This window comes from Clupea harengus, chromosome 19 (genome assembly GCF_900700415.2).
Source record: "Clupea harengus chromosome 19, Ch_v2.0.2, whole genome shotgun sequence".
Lineage (NCBI taxonomy): Eukaryota > Metazoa > Chordata > Actinopteri > Clupeiformes > Clupeidae > Clupea > Clupea harengus.
In genome coordinates this window covers 8,072,830-8,097,829 of record NC_045170.1, presented here as the reverse complement: position 1 = coordinate 8,097,829, position 25,000 = coordinate 8,072,830, and the positions used below count along the sequence as shown (strand labels likewise).

General features: G+C 45.9%; 1 protein-coding gene across 1 annotated transcript in view; it reads right to left on the bottom strand.

The window, feature by feature from the left end:
• The window catches only part of grb10a (growth factor receptor-bound protein 10a), a 123,792-nt gene that overhangs the window by 86,707 nt on the left and 12,085 nt on the right, over positions 1–25,000 (bottom strand). Inside the window, exons 2-5 of the mRNA XM_031585681.2 lie at positions 24,506–24,617; positions 14,694–14,787; positions 2,587–2,806; positions 61–196 (exon numbers count right to left, since the gene is read on the bottom strand). Of these exons, the coding sequence (XP_031441541.1) occupies positions 61–196; positions 2,587–2,806; positions 14,694–14,787; positions 24,506–24,556 (501 nt within the window). The 5' untranslated portion in view covers positions 24,557–24,617. The remainder of the gene's footprint in view (positions 1–60; positions 197–2,586; positions 2,807–14,693; positions 14,788–24,505; positions 24,618–25,000) is intronic.

Below are 25,000 nucleotides of genomic sequence, written 5' to 3'. Positions count from 1 at the left end.
GTGTGTGAGTGAGTGAGTGAGTGAGTGTGTGTGTGTGTGTGTGAGAATGTGTTTTCTTACGTGTGTGTCTGAGGCCTGGTTCTGCTGCAGGGTGTCGAGTATAGGTGATCCAGTAGGACTGCACAGCTCAGGGAAAGGGTTTGGGATGGCCGGCAGGGAGGCTGGCCTGACCTGGTGCTCTTCTTCCTGAAGTCTCCTGTAGGGGGCGATGAACACACACAGATCTCTGTTACTCTCAAACACAAAGAACGTTAAGGGAGACACAAGCAGGGTACGACTTCTGAAATAAAATCTTGCATTGATAGTCAGATGTTTTGTCATAAAATGGTTAGTTTAAGCGGATATTTGGAAAAAAAAAGTACATACACTAAAAATGCCACCAGCATGGAGAGTCCATACATGGATAAAGTAGTTAATTTCCTCAATCAATGTAAGTTTGACCAGTTTGACATGTGCTAAATAGCTACTAGACATGGAGCGGTACTGTGTATTCTGCTCATAGCATTCTTAACAGAAAAAAATAATCTGTACTCCTAAAAGCACAGTAATAATCGAGACTAATAAAGTCTCATTTTAGTAAAGTCTCATTTTTAGGCATTATAAGTCTGAGGTAACTAAGCGGTCATGACCCAGTTGAAAACATCCTCATACTCAAGTTCACACCAGACTGTATGAATGCAGAATGTGACAAAGTGTCACAAGTGTCAATGTGTGCTATAACATGCATCGCTGAGATGGCGGAACTTGTTGTGATGGTGACCTGGAGTTGATCCCCACTTGGTGGAATAACATCACAGCGGCTACGGGAGAACACCTCCACCCACCCAGCCCCCCACACACCCCACCCCCACTCTCTCCTCCCCCACTCACCCTCTCCTCCCCCAAACATGCGGCGTGCTCAAAACACTCCTATTGATGTACAGACAAGACAGCCATGTCAAAATATCTCCACAGCCAAGCGCACCCCAGAGGATTAGAGAGACTCACTGACAACCAGCTCGGCTGAAACCCAGACGTGACGGGGAAGGCATGTGTGCGAGTGTATGCGCATTTCTGCTAATGATGCTGCATGAATGGAAATCTATTCTAGTTTAAAGAGAATATTAAAAGACTGCAGCTCAGTTGGGGGCTACGGTTGTGGGTTCATGACCGTGTGGGAGTGACATCTGTGTGTGCGTGTGTGAGTGTGTGTGTGCATGTTTGTGCGTGTCACAGCTGGGGTTAGATGTATGGGTTCATGACCGTTTTTGAGTAATGCTGTTCGACTGACTGCAGGCAGCTCTGCCACAGCACCACATCTGCCGCTGCCTTTCATTAGCTCTGTCTGCTCCCCCCCTTTACACACACACACACACACACACACACACACACACACTCTCACACACACACTCACACACTCACACACACACACACACTCACACACACTCACACTCCCCTCTGGTGTGCGTAATGATCGGAGATGAGAGGTTCTCCGACACACAAACCAGACAGTCAACCCAAATCTCACTGAAAATGTGAGGAAGAGAGTGATCACAAGAGGAAGACAGATAAAGAGCAACAGAGAGGGGTTGGTTGGGAAAAGCCAAAGCGAAACAGAACGAAACAAACATGTTAAGGCCTGAGGGAGAAAGAGAACAGAAGAGCAGAGAATAGTGTAAGGAGTGCCAGTGATGGGGGGGGGGGGGGGGGTAAAAAGTTGTTTTATACAGCATATCTGAGAGAGTCTGGGGTGAGCTGAGCACGTCGCCATGGAGACGAAACCTCTGCGTGAACCTGTGAGAGAGTCAGCGCTGAGTTCAACACCCTCATCACCGCAGAGATGAAACGATAAGAGGAGAGGAGAGGAGAAGAGGAGGTAATTATGACAAACTTTCACTGACTCCATCACTCCTCATCAGCAGTAGGGATGAGTGGACCTCCTGACACCCAATGTGTGAGTGGAGGAACCTCTGACCTACATGTGTGGGAGAATGTGTGTGTGTGTGTGTGTGTGTGTGTGTGTGTATGTGTGTGCCGTGTGTGTGCCGTGTGTGTGTGTGTGTGTGTGTGTGTGTGTGTGTGTGTGTGTGTGTGTGTGTGTGTGTGTGTGTGTGTGTGTGTGTGTGTGTGTGTGTGTGTGTGTGTGTGTGTGTGTGTGCGCGCGCACCAAAGAAAATGAATGAACTGAGTTTTGAGAATATCGGCTTGTCTGCATGTGCATGTCAGTGTTTGCAGGTGTGGCGAGTAAAACGTGTTTGGTCCTTTCTAACATGCATATGTACTATGTGCGTTCATATCCGTTTCTTCCCATAACTACCTCTGCCAGCATAAGAATGTGCAAATATGGGTAGAAAAGTTGATGTACAATATGTTTCTGCACACGTGTCAACTTTGTATGTTTTTAATAAACCTCATAGGCACACTGTGTGCAATCATATGGATACGTTTGTGTCTGTGTGCAAATACGTATAAATGTGAGCATTTGTGTTTACCTGACTGCTTACACATGGATGGGCTGGGAGCAGCGGAGTCTCTCTCCTGGCAAGTGTGTGTGTGTGTGTGTGTGTGTGTGTGTGTGTGTGTGTGCGTGTGTGCGTGCGTGTTTACCTGACGGCGTGCACATGGATGGGCTGGGAGCGGCGGAGTCTCTGTCCTGGCGAGCGGGGTGTGTGGCGCTGGGGAGGCGGGGCCTGTCCACGATTAACACAGGGACCCTGCAGGTGGGCGTGGCCATTGTGCAGGAGAGGGGAGGAGTCTGTGTGGGAGTACAGACTCTCAAAAGAGGAGTTCATATCATTCACCAGGGCCTCGAGGTCCACATCATCATCTGGAGAGAGAGGGAGAGAGAGAAAGAGGGAGGGAAGGAGAGAGAGAGAGTCTTTTTACTTCATGTTCCATCATTTTTTCCAGTGCCAGAAGTAACAATAAAAACACTCATCAGGGCTCCTAGTGATTGTGTATGTACATGGGGGTGAAGTCTACTCTGCTACTCTGCTAAAGATAATCCGTTTCTAAAAGGCCTGCGAGGATGCAACCTCAGGGGTGTCTGCACAAAGCTAGTTATTATTGTATTAGAAAACTTAATTTTTTAACTATATAGTGCTGTCAGTTTAACGCGTTATTAACGGCGTTAACGCAAACCCATTTTAACGATTTTTTTTTCAAATGCTGTTGCAACAACTAGTAACCTTAGAAAAACTACAGCACCACGCCGGATCTAGCTAGACCTGAAGCAAAACAATAGGCACGCCGTTTGGGCTTGGAAGCCGGCCAATAATAGTAGGCTAACGTTACGGTTTGAGTGAATGTGAGCGCGATACGGCGAAATGGATGATAAAAAAAGCTTCTGAAAAGTTACTTTTAAAAGTTGTGTTTCACTGAAAATGTCAACAGGCTTGTCTTTTTGAGTAGCTGGCTGAAAGCAAAGAAGTAGTAGGCTTACCTTTTATTGGTTACCTAACTGTTACGGTTCATTGTTTCTGAAAATAGAGGCCTGACAGCTATGTTCCCAGCAAACTTGAATTTTTTTTTATATTAAGCCATGGTTTAACTGCACTATAGGCTAAATCCTTGTTTACCTGAAATGTGCACTTTATAATTTTATTTTGGCAATGTTGTTTTTCAATAAAATAAAACATTTGCATAAAGCAAGCCAATCCACTTTTCCATGTTAATAAGAGCATTAAAACGATGGGAAAAAAATAAATGAAGGGACATTTAGGATAGATAAAAATTAAATATTTTAATCGTTTGACAGTGGACACAACAGCTTCATCAGTGGACACAACAGCTTCAATTCAACAAGTTCAACTCACTGAACCTCTCTACAATCTCTGCTTCTTAGTGTTCTATCCATCAGTGTGAATAATCACTAAACATTTGATATATGGATAGGGGAGGCATGCGAAGCATGTGCATGTTGTGTATTCTTCAGGCCAGTCCCATTTAAGCTCTTTTAGGGTGATGCAATCACATGCGGTCAGAGTTCTATCTCTGTTTCTCACTCTCTCTCTGATGCACAGACACACACAGAGACACTGACATAGAAAAAAAATATATTCTATGGTTTCGCAACACCAGCTATTAGTGTGTTTGTTGTTATTGTTGCCGTTTGATCCTGTGGGAATGTGTGTGAGAGGTCTTGGCTGACTCTCAGGCTTGAAACCTCTGGGCAGAGAGAGACGGAAAGGAAAAAAAAAGAGGGAGATTGAGAGAGTGAGAATGCAAAGAGAGAGAGAGATGAAAGAAAAACAGACGCAGACAGTGAATGAGAGACAGACAGACAACATGTGTCAGAGAGAGAGAGAGAGAGAGACTCCAAATGCCCTGCAGCTTCTTTCTCCTGCCATTACACTGTAATTGCAAACTGTGCCACTAGAGGGACCACTAGAGACTGGCCTCCCGCTGGCCGGCTAAACCCGTTCACTGGCTCAGGTACCCGTGCTCGTCCTCAGGGCAGGAACAATGTCGTGAGATCCATTCATGCGTGACACATCGCTGCTGAGGTCGAGGACAGGTAACGGGAGTGATGCAAGCCCTGGTAGCCTTAAGATGGGAATTACTGATAAAGTATGGAGGAGGATTTAACACGAGAGAGGGAAACAGAGCTGGGTCAGACTGAGGGTGAAGGTGAAGCTCAGGGTTGTCTTGGGGTGGCGCTGCTGTTTTTGCCTCGTGGCTGTGATGGATGCACAGGATCACACATTATGATGTGGACACTGTGTGTGTGTGTGTGTGTGTGTGTGTGTGTGTGTGTGTGTGTGTGTGTGGAACCCTGTGGAATTTGCTAAATGGAATGCATGTTGTCTGCATGTGTGGGACCATGCAGTGTGTGTGTGTGTGTGTGTGTGTGTGTGTGTGTGAGTGTGTGAGAGAGAGCGCACCCATACAATCCCTCTGAAGTTTCATGGCAATACTTTCCCTGCCATACACCACATTCCTTACATTCCGCAGCTCTAAGACTTGCATGTGTGTGTGTGTGTGTGTGTGTGTGTGTGTGTGTGTGTGTGTATGTGGGGGTTACTCTTTTACCTCACCCCTAACATGGCACTTTGCATGTTAGAAAAGCAATTCTGGACATTACACAAAAACATCTAATTTCATTCAAATCTGCACACTTTAAACTCACCCTCTCTCTTATACATACACACACACACACACACAACTGGTAAATGGCTGAATTCACGTTTTGGACACAAACAGTGTACATACACATATTCTCACCAGCTCTCTTCTCCCTCTGACACCCCACCCCCACACACACACACACCCCCACACCAAAGGAAAGATCAAACTCATCACACATGCACACCACATCGGCTTATGAAACTATAAAGGGCAATCATGGGGCTACCGCTCCCATACCCTCATATCCCCTTCCTCATAGTAACCACAGTGACAGGCTGCAATTGTGTGTGTGTGTGTGTGTGTGTGTGTGTGTGTGTGTATGCGGGGGGGGGGGGGGGGGGGGGTCCTACACTGAACTATATGTCTCCAAGGGACTGCGGCTGAACATGGTGCCAATTCACCTTCACTGCACTTTACAATGTTGATCAGTGGTTGGAAATGTAATAATTCCTTTAGTAATGATGAAGATGTTGATGAAGTTGAAAATATCAGTAGTGACAAGAGTAAGCCTCACATGAATGTCTGCTGAACAGGCTGGTACCAGGGAATTTACAGAGTAAGTGAAATACCCAAAATGGGGTTAGTGTGACAGAAATCTTAATCTAACACTGCTGTAGATCTGCTGTCAATCTACACCACTCAGTGTTGGATTGGGATTAAAAAAGACTTGATTTGGATTGAGAGTGGCAGAGTGAGTTTGGCTGGTGAAAACAGAGTTTGTTTAGATTCAGAGTAAAAGGGCTTGTTAAAATTTAAAGAGAGAGTTAAAGAGTTTGTTTAGATTCAGAGTAAAAGAGTTTAAGTAAGAAAAAAAGAGCGACTTTAATTGATAGAAACAGTGAAACTGAGATTTTGGGTTAAGACTGAGCGATTGAGTTTGGCATGAGAAAAACAGAATGCATTTGGCTTGAGAGTAACTGAATGTGCTTGGCTTAATGATAACAAAATGAGTTTGGACCTGGCTAATGCCTTTGGATCGGTGCCACACAGTCTGTTATGAAAGGCATTCAGTTACTTTCAGGTCCCTGAAAAGATTTTGAGTATATTCAGTTGAGCTTGAACACAATTAACTACACCACTTCATGGCAGCATTTGCAGATTGGCATCATGGCTGGATGCACCATTTCATCATTGTCATTCACTATGGCAACGGAGGTCATTAAGGGCATCAGTTGTTGGTGGTGAGAGGCTGCAGGACGGAACCTGGTTACCGGGTTTATGACATGTTTATGTCATGTTCCACGTTGAGTGACCCGAGGTCAGGTTGAAGAGCTTAGAGAATTAATTGTTAGGGTTATCAATAGCATTGATAAGACCATCTTGCCTGGTAAATTGAAATTGGGCACTGTATGGAAAATTCATTTTAGAGTTACCAATGACCAGCTCGGTGGAGTTCAAATGTGTTCAAACACCAGCCTGGAGATCACTGTCAAAGTCTAAGGATCCAGCGAACGTCACGAACACTGCTCCAGCAGTCAAGAACACTGCAGTCAGGAACACTGCAGTCAAGAACACTGCAGTCAAGAACACTGCTTCGCTGGTCAAGTACACTGCAGTCTAGAACACTGCTCTAACGGTCAAGAACACTGCAGTCAAGAACACTGCAGTCAAGAACACTGCAGTCTAGAACACTGCAGTCTAGAACACTGCAGTCTAGAACACTGCAGTCAAGAACACTGCAGTCAAGAACACTGCAGTCTAGAATACTGCAGTCAAGAACACTGCAGTCTAGAACACTGCAGTCTAGAACACTGCTCCAACGGTGTAAACAGAAAAGAAGTAGAATCCATGAGAAGTGGTTCAACATGCACAAGGCGCATTACAAGAGGTGATTGATACGTTTGTGGCCTCAGGTAGAAGGAGATGAGTTATACAGCTGTCGTTCCATGCATGTGCAGACTCTCAGAGATAATGCAGAAAGTTTGAAGTTACGGTTCAACATGCACAAGGCACCTTACAACATAGGGATATCAATGGGCAGGAACAGAGTGGAAGAGCAGGGTTAGGGTTAGGTGACAGTTGGAAAGCATGGGGGTAAGACTACATTGGTAGAGAGGAGGCAGATGATAACCAGCTTTGTTTGCAAGTTCCACAGTGTATTGTTGTGACTGCTGTGAGACCACACATGGTGTTATATTCTGTGTGTGAGCGCATGGTTTACTTTATTGAGTTAACTCAGGGGTTTTCAACCAGGGGTCCGCGGCCAAGTCGCATTGCCTGAGATATACCGATGTAGAGCCATATTCAGTGAAGAAATTACACTGACAAGTGCTACAGGCGGAAAATGTGCGTGGGGGGAGGGGGCGTGGCGGCGGCGGTTAGTGATCTACCCTGATAATTTCACATACAGTATCTAAGTGTTATAGGCAGAATATCTGTGCAGGGGGAGGGGGCGTGGCGGTGGCGGTTACAAACACGCGCGCGCAGGCACATCAGTGGGCCGTGAATTACTTTCTAGTCAGAATGGTGGTCCCTGGGACAAAACCAGTTGAAAACCCCTGAGTTAACTAATCCCTTTTGGTTGAGAAAGCCTTTGAAAGGAAGAAGCTTAAGTAAGCGGAACTTGTAGCAAAAGCGAGGGAACGAGGTTAGCAAGGACACACAAGACCAGTGGAGATAGGTGTTAGAGGGTTTGTAGCTAACTCAACCGCAACTCCTCTATTGGATTCGAGTTATGAGGCGCTCTCAGACTGCATGGGTCCCTCGGAGGTCTGCGGCATCGTCGGTGAAAAAGAGTCAGTGTGTGTGTGTGTGTGTGTGGGTACATTTAACCCTCTGAGGTCTGCGGCATCGTCGGTGACGGTGACGGTGAGTAAAAGAGATCAGTTTTGTCCGGAATCTCGAATCCAGTCTTCGCACCACATCATCACACCAATGCAATAATAGCATTGCCACATTATCACAGCAACATGATAATAGCATTTCCATAAATCTTATAATTTGATCTAATGCATATTTAGATTTGGACTACAGCATTCTAGCAACTTTTATTCTCTCTTCTTCTCCTACAATTCACACTTACTTTGCAAAATGATTGTGTTGTGTAGCGGGCAGAGAGGGCCTCAATGACATTCCAGACTGATGGGCCATTACGTTTGCCAGTGGGAAGTTGGGACTTACCTGTAACTAACACCTATCTCATCCATATGCATGATACAGGCCACTGACTTTCAAAAGAAACAACGTCACTCCAAACTTAGTTTGGTTACTTTAGTACTTTAGTAACCAAACTACATGAAACTGATGAATGCTTTAGATACCTCTTTACATGTAACACTTGTGTCTACAATAGGGATGTCACGAGAACCGATACTTACGGTACCTTTCGGTACTAAAATAACAAAACACCGACGATGCCCATTTTTTGGAAGTACCGTAAGCACGGTGAGCGCCGATACCAGCTGTTTTTCACATGCAGATGTCATTTACTATTGTAAACGATGAAACTAGTGGAGGCGGCCAGGTGCGCAGTGTTGCCAGACTGGAAATGGCGTATCTTATCAAAGGCTCAGTTTGGAGGATAATTATCATATCTGGCAACACTGGGAAGGCGGTTGACCAATGACAGTCCTCTCTACAGTCAGAGCTCGCGCAAAAAGGTGGAATGTAAGCGAGATACCCTTTCCAAAACTACGTAATAACTAGTTTGTGAAAGACCCAGAGAAACACAAATATCCGACGAGGCCGAAAATTCCGGACGCTTTTGGAATCCCTGCCGGACGCATTTTTTAGGTCTCGAAAAGAGGACGTCTGGTCACCCTACCAAACAATGCTACCGTGTTCTTCAGACCAAAGGAGGTAATACTTCCAATTTAGCAAAGCACCTGAAAGACCGTCATCCGGATTTGTTTAAAGAATTCAAGGAGAGTTTTGATTCATATTAACAACATCCAAAGAATGCACCTTTTCTGTTTTTTTAATCTGTCATACTGAAATACACGTTACATGATGCTTAAGATGGTGGGCACTTTGCGAGTGACAGCTGGAATTTGGCCGCGACCACACTGAACATTGATTTATTTTGTATTTAATACGTCCTTTAAGAAGCTTTAGTCTTTAGGGTTGTGAAATGCTGTGAAAAATTATGCAATTTTCCCAAACTCATGTTCATCTTGTTAGCTGAATGGCTGCACTGTTATATCCACTGTTTTGTTTTTGCACAGTACCTTTTGAAAAGATGCCTGGAAGTCTGGAATGTGTCTGGGGACACTAGTTGTTGCACTATGACCATAAATTGCACTTTATTATGTGGTGATATGCTCTATTGCACATGTTTTTTATGTCTTATGACATTTTACTATCAAATATTTTAGTAAAGAAGTTCATGTTTCAAGTTCAAGTACATGGAAAATCCTTTTTATTTTTTTCACCGTGGTATCGAAAATTGGCATCGAGAATCGTGTTATTTTACTGGTATTGGTACCGACTACTGAATTTTTGGTATTGTGACACCCCTAGTGTACAATGTTCAGAGTTCAAAAGGCTTACTCCACAAACGGCACGTTTTTTATTACAATACCTCTGAAAATATATATATATTTAAAAAATGTTTAGCAAAAAGTTATAATAATGACATCCTTACATATTATTGTTGCAGAGTTTGTGCTTAATACTAGCATATGTAGCCCTATGGGATCAATATTTTTTGAAGGGGTAAAATTATAAGAATGCCAAGCTTTGCCAAACTACCTCAAAGGCCTCAGTCAAACGTCAAAGGGTTCACCTGTTTTATGTGAACTTGTTGTTGCCGCAAGATGTTTGGGTGCTAATCCGGGTTCATAATTCCGGGGGGCTCTCCCAGTCCCAGCCTCTTCCCTTACCCTAACCTGGGCTCATATCCAAGCCCTCCCCTTGCCCTGAGCCAGGCTCGTACTACTGAGGGGGTTAAACTCCTTACCCTGGATAGCCTGAGATTGATGTTGAGATAAATAGGCAGTGAGGCATGCATGTGAAATCTTTTCAAGGTGTACCTTGGGGGGGTACCTTGAGGTGTATCTGTTGTTGTATGGACACGTGTCCTAAACCACTGTGAGCATGGGCCGGGGGGGGGGACTCAACGTCTTTGTTGTTGTTGTTGTTGTTGTTGTTAACTATTATTAAGTATCCGTATGATGGTTGTAATGCACTCTGTTGTATAAGAATACTTAGGCTAGGTTGCTGGGTATGAGTCCCTGCATGTTACAGTGAGAGGTTTGGCTGCTGTGTTTAAAGTCCCCGACCAATAGCACAAGGAATTTAACATCTTTTCCCGTGTATAAACTGAAATGGCTTGAGAGAAACTGTGAGTTTGACTTGACGGCTTGAGCAGCATGGTAAGCCATAAGAGACAGTGAGTGAGAGATGGGAGTGTGAGACAGAAAAAGAGTGTGTGTAGGGAGTGAGAACAAGTCCTTTTAATCAGAGAGATGCAAGTCCAAAACAAAAAGATGGTTGCTCCAGGCAAAGGGACAAAAACGGCCATGAAGAAAAGAGCCAGGGAAGCAGAGAAAAGCAGCCAGGGAAGCAGAGAAAAGCAGCCAGAGCTGGACAGAGAAGCATGTGGCCTGTAGCTTTTATTCCTGAAGAGGGCATGTAGGGAGCGTTTACATTCCTGGAGTTCCTTCTGGAATATTCTGTCCAGTGTGAGAGCGGATGCCTTCTCTTCAGCAATCTGGCCTCCAGCAGCCAACCACACAATCCAGCCTGAACCTCAGCAAAGAAAAAAAAGAGAAAGAAAAAAAGAAAAGAAAAAAAACCCTGCACACAGTCCATCCACAAACTACCAATACACACAAAATAAAGAATCTGTGTCGCAGCAGTAAACTGTGCAACACATCCCTATTCAAGCCGTCAGAGATCTCTTTTCCTTATCTACGATGGGTTTGGGGTTGTTTGCGGACTACAGCTGCATCATCCCGTTTACACACACAGAAATGAAAACATTTGTGTATGCCTGACATATACTGTGAAAAAAGAATGCAACTGCCCCGCCACAACTGCTCAGTTTATCGCCCTGTCAGCCCCTACAACCTCATCACCGCCCGGAGTGCATTTCAGATCTATTTTTATGAGCTTACTTCTTACAAAACAAATAATTCATGTGTTGATTTATGAGTTATGTACACAGCCCAGACAGAGTAACTGGTGGTTAAAGAAGAAGAAAAACCATGGTGGTACACGTCAATCAGCTGCTGTGTTTTGAGCAATACCTACCAGACACTGATCCAGCCATCATGAACCGTGCTTATCCAAAAGACAGTTCAGACAGGCATGGCAGCTGTGTTTGCATGACTATATGTCTCTGTGTGTGTGTGTGTGTGTATTTGTCTTTGTGTCCTGTCAAATGGGTGCAGGTATATTAGAGCTGTTGAGCTGTCGACACACAGTTCAGAGATTAATGATCTTATACTGGCTGCCTCAGGACACACACACACACACACACACTCTCACTCTCTCTCTTTCTCTTTCTCTCTTGTTCTCCCCCACACGTGCACAATCATTCTCTCCATCTCACACACACACACGCATAAACACACAAAAGCACACACACACCCTACAGCAGGGGCGCTCCCACCTGTGCGCAAAATATGCACACTGCCCCACGTACCCCAGCAATGCAGGTCTGCCCCATCGTACCCCAGCAGTGTAGGTCTGCAGTTTTGTTTAGACTGGTGGCATATTGAAGGCAGTAGCGGACTTAAAGCTAGAATTGGCAGAAAATAGCAACGTGATAGTAAATTGAAATGATGTTAAAATGCTTAAAATACAAAAAAAAAAAGAAAACAATGTAGCTTAATTGAACTTTATAATGCAAAGTGGAGCCTAAACATCACTGAGTTAGCATGGTGATGCCCAGTCTGGAGTTGGTAGATGTCGGGCTGGAACTTGAGCTGGCGCAACACAATGATGCAGTAGGGATCTAATGCTGATCTATGCACCATCCTAAGAGTTTTCCCTGAAACACACTATAGACTTTGAAATTGATTCAGAGAGAGTTTTGAGGCAGTTTGATGCAACAGCGACCAGGAGATGATCTTTCGTTGTAAGGCAGGCTGAGTTTCATTCTTTTAAAGACAGCGTCTAAAACCAGGGTTGGGTTATGCTTGGTGCACATAATGAGCTTGCGATCTTTTTAGTAAGCGTATTAATCTGAACGTCTTTTATTCTTTCTATCAAAATTTGTTAAAAATCTGTGGATGCTAGCCGTCCGTCAGTGCTAGCAGCTTCACTAGCTGGCATCTGAGTGACATAAAAATAGAAAAGAAAAAAGAAAATGTACAACTGATCTTAACTCAAAACTACAGCTAAACGAATGCCAAATCATGCTTTGTCTGGAGCATGAAGTAGTATAATAAGATAATGTTACAAATCAACCGATTTTTTTCCACACGTGGCTTGTTTCACAGTGCAGTCTTGACATACTGTTCCATGCTCCAGTCACTTTCATTCACTAGTTAATAGATGCTTTCTCTAAGTTTACAAAAAATGAGCTGCTGCTACTTAGGTTGTGCATTCTTTACTTTTTTTGTGATCGACTTTTTATTGACAACGTTTATGCCATTAAGACATGTAAGACAAGAGTGTTCCAAAACTCAAATTGCATTTAACAGCTGGTGTACAAGAACTGAACATTGCACCACCCCTCTACCACCCACCTCTGACACAACTTTCTTTCAGTGTGTGTACCGTGAAGGAGAATCTTGTGGGCGCCCCTGCCCCGCAGCATGTTTCACACTACCTGTCCTGACAAACACTCGCACCCCACTTGATGACACCTAATCAGGTAGATCAGCACGGACCCTACAGGCAGCCACACTTACTGAAGCTCATTGGGTTGGAAAATACCTCCCCATACTCAGGCAAACAACCACAACGGTCTTATCAAACGTTACAATCCTGCCAACAAAATCAGCAACAAGGCCAAAAGCAACCGTGCCACAATACCGAGCAATCAGGAATAGCTTAACACGACCAGCAGGCATCCTCACTGCAGCAGTCAATCAGTAATATCATACAGAAGCAATTACTTTTGCGAGTTCAACCGACAGAAATCTTCAATACAGCATCTGTATCTGAGAGTAAGCCACCCACGTCAATGTGTGAGTGTGTCTCTTAATAATCAGGATCAGTCACCAGCCTAAGTGTGTGTGTGTGTGTGTGTGTGTGTGTGTGTGTGTGTGTGTGTGTGTGCTTTGGCGTCTAAGAGAGGCAGTGAATGCCAGTGTGTTGGTCTGTTAGTGCTGCTGGGCCATGTGCTGGATGATGCATATGGAGTTCCATTGTCGGAACAAACCCAATTCCGAGATTTACAGCATTCCAGACGGTGTTCCGCTTGGAACTCCAACTCTGGGCTTTCTTGGAAATCGTGCTGCGTTGGAGGAAGAGGAAAGCGCTGAGGCAGACGTGTGTTTGTGTGTGTGTCTGTGTGTATGTGTGTGTGTGACCTCAGCATCTGGAGCGCAGACACACAGTCAGCCCGAGCCGCCATTCACCCATAAAAAAACAGAGGATTCTGGGAAAGCGGTGCTCGGTATGTATAGCAGAGTATATGTGACTCAGGGGAGGAGCAGCAGCCTTTGCACTCTGGGATCTGTTTGAATCCTATAACATACACCAACAGCATTTACATACACATACACACACACACCCCAACAACAACAACAACAACAACAACAACAATCTCAACCTAGGAGACAAACAACAAACACATACCCACTTATATACATTCACAACAACAATCTCACTAAAACATGTTAACAGATTCACTTTCATTCCCACAATCCCCTTCAGCACACGTAGACACAAAAATACACACACAGGCACATACATTAATTTCAATCATCACAATCTCAGAGGAAAACACACATAATCCCGTTCACCCCCCACACCACTGTATCTCAACACACACACACACACACACACACACACACACACACACACGCTCACACACACGCTCACACACACGCTCACACACACGCTCACACACACAGGGTAGTAAGAGAGAAAATGTTTTAAATGTTTGCATGCAAGTCCCTAAGACACAGCGCACCCTAAACGAACGATGCCAAAAGCAAAATAAAGCAGCTGTCAGAGGCCCTAAACTCCCTCGGTTTGCCTTGGTGTTGTCTTTCATCTCACACTGTCTGTGTGTCTGATCACAGACTCAAGAGCGCACGCCAGTCTGCAGCAGACAGCCCAGAGACGGAGGTCAGACTAGCATCAGCCAACAAGAGGCCAACGGGAGAGGGCCTGAGGAGTGTGTGTGTGTGTGTGTGTGTGTGTGTGTGTGTGTGTGTGTGTGCGTGTGTGTGCGCGTGTGTGCGTGCCATCAGCCATCTTTACTCTTCACACGAAATCAGCCAAGCCTTCTAAGAGCTGCCTGGAACGGCTGCCTTGGGCCAGCTTTGGGAGGGGCTGTGCTATGGATACTAAGAACAGAAAGGTGAGGTGGGGTCGGCTTATTCAGGCCCCACTGCTATCCGTGTCCCTGTGAGGAGCGGCAGGTCTTGAGCGCTGTGGTTGGTATGAGGAGATGGGGGGGGGGGGGGGGGGGGATTGGGGGTTTGTGGGGAATCAGGTTAGGCTTAAGGGTAGCCTAGGGTACCTACCCTGATGGCTGGGGGAGTTCCGATTGGAAGACGGCTGGAAACCAGTGCCAATGAGGTTGGAAGGTTGGTGAGAGCCTGAGCGGTCCACCTTATCCTGCAGAGAGAGAGAGAAAGAACAGACAAAACATAGTTAAGAAAACCAGTTTAGATCTCACACACGCGCACAAACACCCAGACTCATACCCTTTAAACCAGGGGTCTTCAACCTTTTTCAGCCCAAAGACCCCTTGGCTGAGAGAGACACTGAGCAGGGACCCCCACCCCCGCCGCCCCAAATTTAGGCCTGATATTCATATATTTTATCTGGAACTAAGTGTCAGTCACACACACACACACACACAAACACACAAACACACTCCCCTACACATGTTTGAACATAACTTTTTTTCTCCCTTACAGTTAGCCATTACTCTGTATTCAATGAGGGGGGGACAAAGAATTGAGTAGCTTGAGAAGCTTAAGTATGGATGAAATATCTCATACCTAGTGAGAGGCCTGACGTTTGACAATTCATCACTCATGTCTTTGGCAACAAGATTCTCCCTATGAAGCATTCAGTGCGTCACACATGGCTCTTGCACCGTCTGTGCACATCGCGACACATTTTGGCCAGGGTATACCATGTTCACGGAAAAAATTGTCGATCACTTTGAAAGTCTCTGAACTCTTTTGTACGTCCATGCAGCTGCTTACAGAATATAAATTCCTCCTGCATCTCATTTTGGTAGACAACCACACAAACGCTAAAAACAGAGGGTCGTTTGACATGTCTGGATTCATCTAATTGTAGTGCAAAATAATCTGCTTTCGGGAGTTTCGCAACTAGTTGTGCCCTCACATCAGCTGCCAATTCATCAATTGAAAGGGGAAAAAAGCAAAGGGATGCTTTTCAGTTTTTTTCACGTACTCCTCCTTCCCAAACATCGTTTTTCACATATTACTAGCTGCTGGCAATATTAAACTTTCCGCAATTATGTATGGCGTTTTGGTCTGAGCGACACGTAATGCAACTTGATAAGAGGGTTTTAAAGCTAGCTCGCCAACTGTGGCTGATTGTCTGCTGGCCCTCAAAAGATTTTAAACGGGAAATATTAAATGTTTGTTTCTTTCAAGTGAGCATGGGTTGTCTCTAAGTCTAAGTGTCGTTGCAGCTTTGATGGCTTCATAGTTTTGTTTGATAGCACGGGAGAGCAAACCACGCACACTGGTAGTTTGTCACCATCGGTCTCTTTGTAGGTGAAGCCAAACTTCAGATAATTATTTGAATATTTACGTGTTTTCTACAGTTTGCGTTTTTGGGTATTAAGGCATGTTGGCATCCTCTGAAGGTAGATCATCTGAACCGCCATCAGTGCTGTATGACGTGGAGCTTTTGTTCCGAGAAATTACAAAACTTTTAAATTGTATGGTTATGGCAGGTAACGTGTTTTGGCACCAGATAGCTAAATGCATACACACATATAAAGCCTTTATATATATCTATGGCTAAATGTAGCTAAAAGTGCATATGTTGCCATGGTAATCAAATGATCGCGTGAAGATTCATGGGTAGCCTATGTATTATTTTATAAACGAATAGAAAGCAATTGTTACGATCTGTTTCAGATGAAATAATTTGGCGGACCCCCTGCAGTACCTCCGCGGACCCCCTGGGGGTCGCGGACCCCCGGTTGAAGACCCCTGCTTTAAACTCCTCCAAATAGCCTTTTATATACACACCATTTATCCAACAGGCGAGGAGGACATGTGACAGAGCGAGCGTCACACACACACACACACGGCCTGATGAGAAACAGGACAATTTGCAGCACTGCCTGAGATGAAGTATTCTGAGATTTCGATTTGTGTTTTCTTTGGATTTGACATGGTGTCCTGCACCTGGACCCAACTTGGGTCTACATCTTTTCAACACAGAACCTAATCACTGATAACATTACTTACAAACCGCACAGGCATGCACAAACACTGCACAGAAATGTGTGTGTGTGTGTGTGTGCACATATACAAAACACAGCACACAAAGACACAGGCTCACAAACAGACAGATACACAAAGACAACACCAAACACACAAACAGCACTGGAAGCTGAGGTGCAGAGAAACACTGCTTTGCAAAAAGCCACGTTGGACCGTATTTCAAGCGGTTTGCAGATCAGCGTAGTTATGTACTTGACAAAAAACATATTTAGGTGAACAGAAATAAAATAAAAAAAACAATAAAAATGATGTGTGCTTTTCACACAGCATTTCATGTGGCCTTTCTTAGAATGCATAACTGAAGTGGTTTGGTGCCTGCTGTGTCCTGTGGTGAATTCCTCCGAACTGCATGTAGAATTCGCCATAACTCTTCTTTTGCCTCTGGCTCCTGTTTGTTCTCTTGCTCGTCCAAGCGATCCCACACAGCTCCAATTATGTTGAGGTCGTTGCTCTGAGGTGGCGGGTCTAATGCTGTAAGTGTTCCATCTGGAGACTACCACTCCAAGTAGGACTTATTGTCTAAAAGAGTGTGTTCGCAGTATGTTCGCAGTGTGTTCGCAGTGTGTGTGTGTGTGTGTGTGTGTGTGTGTGTGGCATCATAAGCATTGGGCTGAAACCCCCAGTCTTTACCGATCAGCGATTCTCCGCGAGACACACCACGCTTCATCACAAGGGCTTGACGTGATCTTGGCACTCAGTGCTCTGTACGTTTGAACCAGTCAGTCAGCTTAAACGTGCCCAGAATCACCCCTGAGTCACCACAGTTTCTCACAGGAGGATACACCCAGGAGTCTCTCGCCCTCCTCTTTCTCTGGCGTACGAATGTCTTCACAAGCCAAAAGAATTCCGATTTGGATTCTCTCCCTCCATCGGTTCCGTGTTCTAGCTTAAGGAGGGTTCACCTACTGCAATCTTTTCCACTTGTTGCCTTTCCGCAAGATTGGTTTTCTTCACTGCAACACACCCCACAAGAGCAATTCGTACAAGACTTCTTGCTGTGGTCGTTGCGTGCCAGATGACTCGGTCAGATGCTGAGCAAGCACTGCACTGGATTTCCCTCTGTCCCTTAAGGAAGTGACCTTTCAGTAAAGCTCATCAGGGGCTTTCAGCTTTTTGGGTTTTCCACTACATTTTTCTAACTTCAGCTCGCAGAGTTTCTTCAAATTTCTTTATAACGGCTTAACACCATATCCTGAGACTCCAGTTGACTTCAGTCGACTACAGACTCTTTGATACCAAACCTGAACAAACTTCAAAGTATGCTTTACATAACATAACAGAGCTCTTGGTGATGGCTCAGACATTACCTAAAATTATCATTTGAAATAAAGACACTGACACATCGAACACTGAACCATGAAATGTCCTTTTTGATACCATAGATTATGACGACACGTTTCTTTCTTTACAGGCATTAAACTTAATCTACATTTGCCCACCTACCACCACCACCACCACCACTCGTCACACACCTTTAACACCAAATTGAGATTATGTGCTTGTGTTTGTGGTGTTTTTGTGTGTGTGTGTGTTTGTGGTGTTTTTGTGTGTGTGTGTGTCAGTGTGTACAGAAACAAGCGCTGCCCTCTGACCTCCTCCCCACTGACCTCAGCGCAGTTTAACGCATAGATTAGTGGCGGGGTGCTGCTGACACACACACACACACACACACTGAGGCCACTGCTGACACACACACACACACACACACACACACTGAGGCCAACACACTGAGGCCACTGCTGACACACGGGTCGACAGCGCCTCTCCAAACCAGATCAGGTCCTAATCTGCTCACGGACAAACTCGACTCTACTCGAGTCCACACAGCCTGTCCGTACGCAGTGACACATCCATCAGTCCTTTTTACACATGCTCTCACACACACATGCTCTCTTACACACACATGCTCTTTCACACACACACATTCCCTCTCTCTCTCACACTCACACACACACACACACACTTACGTGCAGTCAGTCAGTCACACTAAACTCCTAAAAAAAATGTGGCCTAATTTAAAGCAGCTCTGACAGGCAAGAAGGGAGACAAAGAGGGACACACACAGAGGAAAAAATAAATAAAAAATAAAACCATATTTTCAATTTCCAGTTTTCTACGAAAGGCGAGAACAAGGAAGTGGAGCTTCCAGGAACTGGACTCTGCCAGAAGTCTCTCCTCTCCCCTCTCCCTCCTCCCTCGTTCTTTCCCCTCTGAAAACATCTATAAAACTGGCCGAATGAAATTTACAGCTCAGCTCTGAGAAGAGGCAGCTCTAATGGCTTATACAGCGTAACCCACTGCAAAGCCCTTATGGCAAACACACACTACTGCCCTCTCTTTAACACATACACACACACACACACACACACTACTGCCCTCTCTTTAACACACACACTCACAAACACACACACACTACTGCCCTACTGCTCTCTCTTTAACACACACACACACTCACAAACACACACACACTACTGCCCTACTGCTCTTTCTTTAACACACACACACTCACTCACACACACACCTGCCCTCCTGCTCTCTCTTTAACACACACACACACTCACAAACACACACACACTACTGCCCTACTGCTCTCTCTTTAACACACACACACTCACTCACACACACACCTGCCCTCCTGCTCTCTCTTTAACACACGCACACACACACACACACTACTGCCCTACTGCTCTCTCTTTAACACACACACACACACACACACACACACACACACACACACACACACACACACACACACACACACACACACACACACACACACACACACACACACACACACACACACACACACACACACACACGCCAGGGACAACCTGCAGTTTTTTAAGATATCACGGCAATGGAACCATCACCTACAGCTACAATTACACAACTTGTCACAACTTGTCAGCAACAGGAGAGAAAACAAACTACAAAAACAAATCAAGTAAACCCCATTTCCCACAAATCTGTGTGTCTTATAACACATTAATTCACACTTACTCAAGAACGTAACCGCATTTATACACAAGAGGATTATCAGCACACCACAGAGCGCGTGCAGTTCACCTACATAAAAACACCACAGCTATAACAGACTACCTGAAAAACAACCAACCCTCTAACACACAAAGTAGATCACCCTCAGACAACTGTGACAAACTAGTGTGGATTATTGATTATCGATTTTGATCCTATCAATTAGGATGTTTCATTGACTTGTATGAGGGTGTATTATAATATGTATGTGTTTGGGAGTGTGAATATTTACAGTGTGGGCCGGTATTTATGTGCGCACTATCTATGAGGTGTACGTGTCTAAGTGCATGTGTCCTGCTCTGTGTGTGTGTGTGTGTGTGTGTGTGTGTGAGCGCGCTCCTTGGGTGCATTCCAGACTCAGAGGCCATTATGTAAACCTTAAGCCTCCAGCTGATCCTCCCTGTCAGTCAGGAGTGCCAGTTCCTAGAATGCTCAGTCATGTGACCCAGGTCATGTGACCCAGGTCGTCTACGCTCACCACAAAGAAAGAAGACAAATCAGTAGCCAGCCCACCTCTGACCTCACACGCTATAAATTACCTCTGCTGTTTCGACACACTCACACAGGGCAGCCACTTTGTGTGGGAATACACACGTGCATAAAGAAACACACACACACACACACACACACACACACACACACACACACACACACACACACACACAGTATAGATAAACAAACAAACAAGCAAAACATGCACTAAGGTACAAAGGGGCTATATCAACCCCCCCTTACACACACACACACAGGTATGAGCACAAGGGTTACACACAAATAGATCTGTATGTACTCTCTCACACACACACACAAACACACACACACAAAGAAACAGTTATAAGCACAAGAGTTACACACAAACAGATGTATACTCACACACACACAACTAGACAGGATACACTAGGATAGACACAGACAGGAAGCACAGGCCTGATTTATTCTGACATGTCAAGATCAGACATTAGATGTCGGATTAGCTTAACCATACACACATGCCTGCACACACATATGCACACATAAACATGCTTGAGTACTCATAATACATAGTAAATACATGCACATGCATATGGGGACGCACACGCACACACTCACAATCACTCACACACACACACAATCACTCACACACACAATCACTCACACACACACAATCACTCACACACACACAATCACTCACACGGGGGGCTAGTGAGAGGAAAAAAAGCATCTCAGTAAAGCTGAGCCTCTGTTGTCATTCCTCCTTCTTAGTGCTCACGCCCATTCCACTTCTCCTCGAAATCATTCCGTCTCCTGCACCAACCTTCTACTGCACTCCTCCTTCACTCCTTCCCTTCACCTCTCCTGCTTCACCTCCTCTTAAACCCTCTCCCTTCCCTTAACCTCTCCTGCTTCACCTCCTCTTAAACCCTCTCCCTTCCCTTAACCTCTCCTGCTTCACCTCCTCTTAAACCCTCTCCCTTCCCTTAACCTCTCCTGCTTCACCTCCTCTTAAACCCTCTCCCTTCCCTTAACCTCTCCTGCTTCACCTCCTCTTAAACCCTCTCCCTTCCCTCAACCTCTCCTGCTTCACCTCCTCTTAAACCCTCTCCCTTCCCTTAACCTCTCCTGCTTCACCTCCTCTTAAACCCTCTCCCTTCCCTTAACCTCTCCTGCTTCACCTCCTCTTAAACCCTCTCCCTTCCTTAACCTCTCCTGCTTCACCTCCTCTTAAACCCTCTCCCTTCCCTTAACCTCTCCTGCTTCACCTCCTCTTAAACCCTCTCCTTCCCTTAACCTCTCCTGCTTCACCTCCTCTTAAACCCTCTCCCTTCCTTAACCTCTCCTGCTTCACCTCCTCTTAAACCCTCTCCTCTCCCTCCCTTAACCTCTCCTGCTTCACCTCCTCTTAAACCCTCTCCCTTCCCTTAACCTCTCCTGCTTCACCTCCTCTTAAACCCTCTCCCTTCCCTTAACCTCTCCTGCTTCACCTCCTCTTAAACCCTCTCCCTTCCCTTAACCTCTCCTGCTTCACCTCCTCTTAAACCCTCTCCCTTCCCTTAACCTCTCCTGCTTCACCTCCTCTTAAACCCTCTCCCTTCCCTTAACCTCTCCTGCTTCACCTCCTCTTAAACCCTCTCCCTTCCCTTAACCTCTCCTGCTTCACCTCCTCTTAAACCCTCTCCCTTCCCTTAACCTCTCCTGCTTCACCTCCTCTTAAACTCTCTCCCTTCACCTCTCCTGCTTCACCTCCTCTTAAACCCTCTCCCTTCCCTTAACCTCTCCTGCTTCACCTCCTCTTAAACCCTCTCCCTTCCCTTAACCTCTCCTGCTTCACCTCCTCTTAAACTCTCTCCCTTCCTTCCATATCTCCTGCTTCATCTCTCCCTTCCCTCGAACAATCACATCCTCTTATACTCTCTTCAAAAAAAAAGAAAAAGAAATGTAAAACATCCTTTCAGTCTCTTTTCTCCTCTTCACTCTCTTCTCTCCACATCTATCTCTCTCCTGTGCTATCCTTCCTTCGGGCGGGCAGGCAGGCAAAGAGCGCAGCGCAGCCCCTTCCAAAAAACACTAATATCCTGCACCCGCTGGATTCGCGCGCGCGACCGCACCACACAGGCAGGAAAAAGCAGCGCCGCTCCTTCCAGGCAGCCAGAATGACTGTTAAGAATTCCGCGGAACAGAATTCTGGGAATCCGAGCAGATGCTATGGAACTGCCAAACGAATGACTGCGCGCTCATGTTTGCCGCTCGCTGACTTCTTCCTCACCTCTCACCTCCACATTAATCCCTTTCCCAGTCCGGGCCCTGATTCGCACCAGTAAGAAACAGCTTGTGCTGCCAGACAATGCGAGTCCCGCAATGCCAGTGATGATGCGAATCATTTCTATGCCTCGAATTGCCCCTCCCTTTTTTCTTTCAACAATGTCAAATTTATACGGTGCGGTTGCCTTTAACTGACTTTCTCTGGAAGTGGTATAGGGAGTTTCACGAAACCAAAACACTGAATGCAATAGCTTATGTGTGTTCTCCTTCATGCTCTTGCAGGATAGCGATACGTAGTGTGTTGTGTGTGCTGCAGCCGAGTTTATATTCTCTTTAAACCCCATCGAGTATGCATGTACTATAGAGCCAGTGCATACAGCAGAGTTGCATTAGGGAAGGTATGCTGTGTAACTGCAACGGGGTATGTGCGCGCGGAGTAAGTCAAGCAGGGTGTATGTGCAGTGGTGGGCCGGGCTTCCAGCCTGAGACCCTGAGACTCTGGCACTCTCCCAGAACCCCCCAGCTCCCCTCATCCAACCGCACAGAACCAGGTCAGCGCTCACTCAGGCTTATTTATGTATACAAAAGCCACGACGATGTTCAATCAGCAACCATAAACAACAATAATAACATCAGCGACGTAAAACACACACACACCCCTGCCTTTCAGTCGGGGTTACTACAGCAGCACAGTATGTACACAGAAGTGGAACTTTGTGAGTGTGTGTGTGCATGTATGAGTGTGTATAAGAGAGAGTGCCAATAATGACAGGAGCAACAAGTGGTTTGTTAATCCTGTAAGTGGTGGAATTTCCTCCGAGGAGCCACTCTTCCTCTGAAATGTGAGGTTGGCTGGCACGCGCACGCACACACACACACACACACACACACACACACACACACACACACACACAGTGAAGTTAGGCTATATCACCCACAGTTAGTCATCACCCCGATCACAAGTTAGATCACAATATAAATTTGTTATTGTAAAAGGGCTGCCTCAAAACTGTTTGGTTTCTGGAGACTCAGTGAGTAGAATGGGGGAACTGGGGAGTGGCACAGACAGCGAGTGAACGAGAGAGAGAGAGAGAGAGAGAGAGAGAGAGAGGGAGAGAGAGGGGGGGAGAGAGAGAAAGAGAGAGAGAGACAGAGAGGGAGGGAGGGGAGAGCGAGAAAGAGAGGGCAGGGAAAGAGAGAGGGGGAAAGAACAGGGAGGGGGGTACAGAGTGAGAAAGAATATAAGGGGGGAGGGAGTAGGAGAGGAGGAGAGAGAGGGAGGGAAGGAAGGAAAGAGAGAAAGGGAGAGTGAGCAGGCATGAAAGAGAGTGAGAGAGAGCCAATGGGGATGGGGGAGAGAGTGTGTGGGCATGACAGACAGACACAGGGACAGAGACAAAGACAAAGACGTCAAAAGAGAGAGAGAGAGGGGGACAGACAGGAACAGAGAGAAAGACAGAGTGTGTGCAAAAAGACAGGAACAGAAAAAGACTTAGAGAGATAAGCAGAGATAAAGAGAATGAGAGAGAGACAGAGAGAGAGTAAGAGAGAGCAGCCAGCCAACAGGCTGACGGAGCGCTCTGTGCGTATTAATAGCAGCTGCCAGCCCTTCACATGTCAACATGACAGCTGTGCAGCGCCATAGCAGCACCGTGGAGATGCTCAGGCATGTGAACATACCACAACCCCTGAGGGGTCGCTATGGCCACCGTACTGTAGCTGACCAACCACAAATGGCTGACTGACTGAAGGTGTTTGTATTTTTGAGTGCAGAGTGGAGGTCAGGGAGAAATGAAATTCCTTTCCAGTGTGAGTGCAGCATGGGGCCATTGGGGGGTGGGTGTGTGTGTGTGTGTGTGTGTGTGTGTGTGTGTGTGTGTGTGTGTGTGTGTGTGTGTGTGTGTGTGAGAGTGTGTGTGCGCTTGTGCGTGTGCACGCCACTAAATTAAGGGTTTGTGACATGACAGTTGTGCAACTTTGGTGGTTGTAGTAGATTGTGGATGCACAGCCAAGTGACACTTGAACCTTATTGTTGTGGTTAGCGGTGACTTGGTAGTTACCTGGTAGTTGGTCTGGTGGAGGAAGAAGTCAGGACACCCTGCTAAGGCCATGCTGTCCACCTGGTCCGTGTCTGCTCAGCCCCAGCTGCCTCTCACTCACTCCCAAGGGCACCTGCAGGAGTCAGAGGCACAGACAGTCTCATCAGTCTCACAGACGGTCTCATCAGTCTCACGACGCTGCCACAAATGTCTCCACTATTGGAATTGACCGAGATATTCTCCATCATTTATAAGAAAGCAAGACCTCTGTTTTGTATGAACACATTTCACATTTAAAATCAGACTTCTAGGACGTGAGGTGGATTGCTCAGAGAGGTGGGAACTTATGAGAGCGGGGGAGACTTCTGGCTTTTTTCCCCTCTCCCTGCCCTGCGCTGACCAGCCCTGCCAACCAGAGCCTTGTCCAAGACCTGACCACCAGCCCACTTCTTGAACCCCTATGCTGCCAACTGCCCACTTCACCTCAACCGGGAAGGGTCCACCATGCAGCCAGAG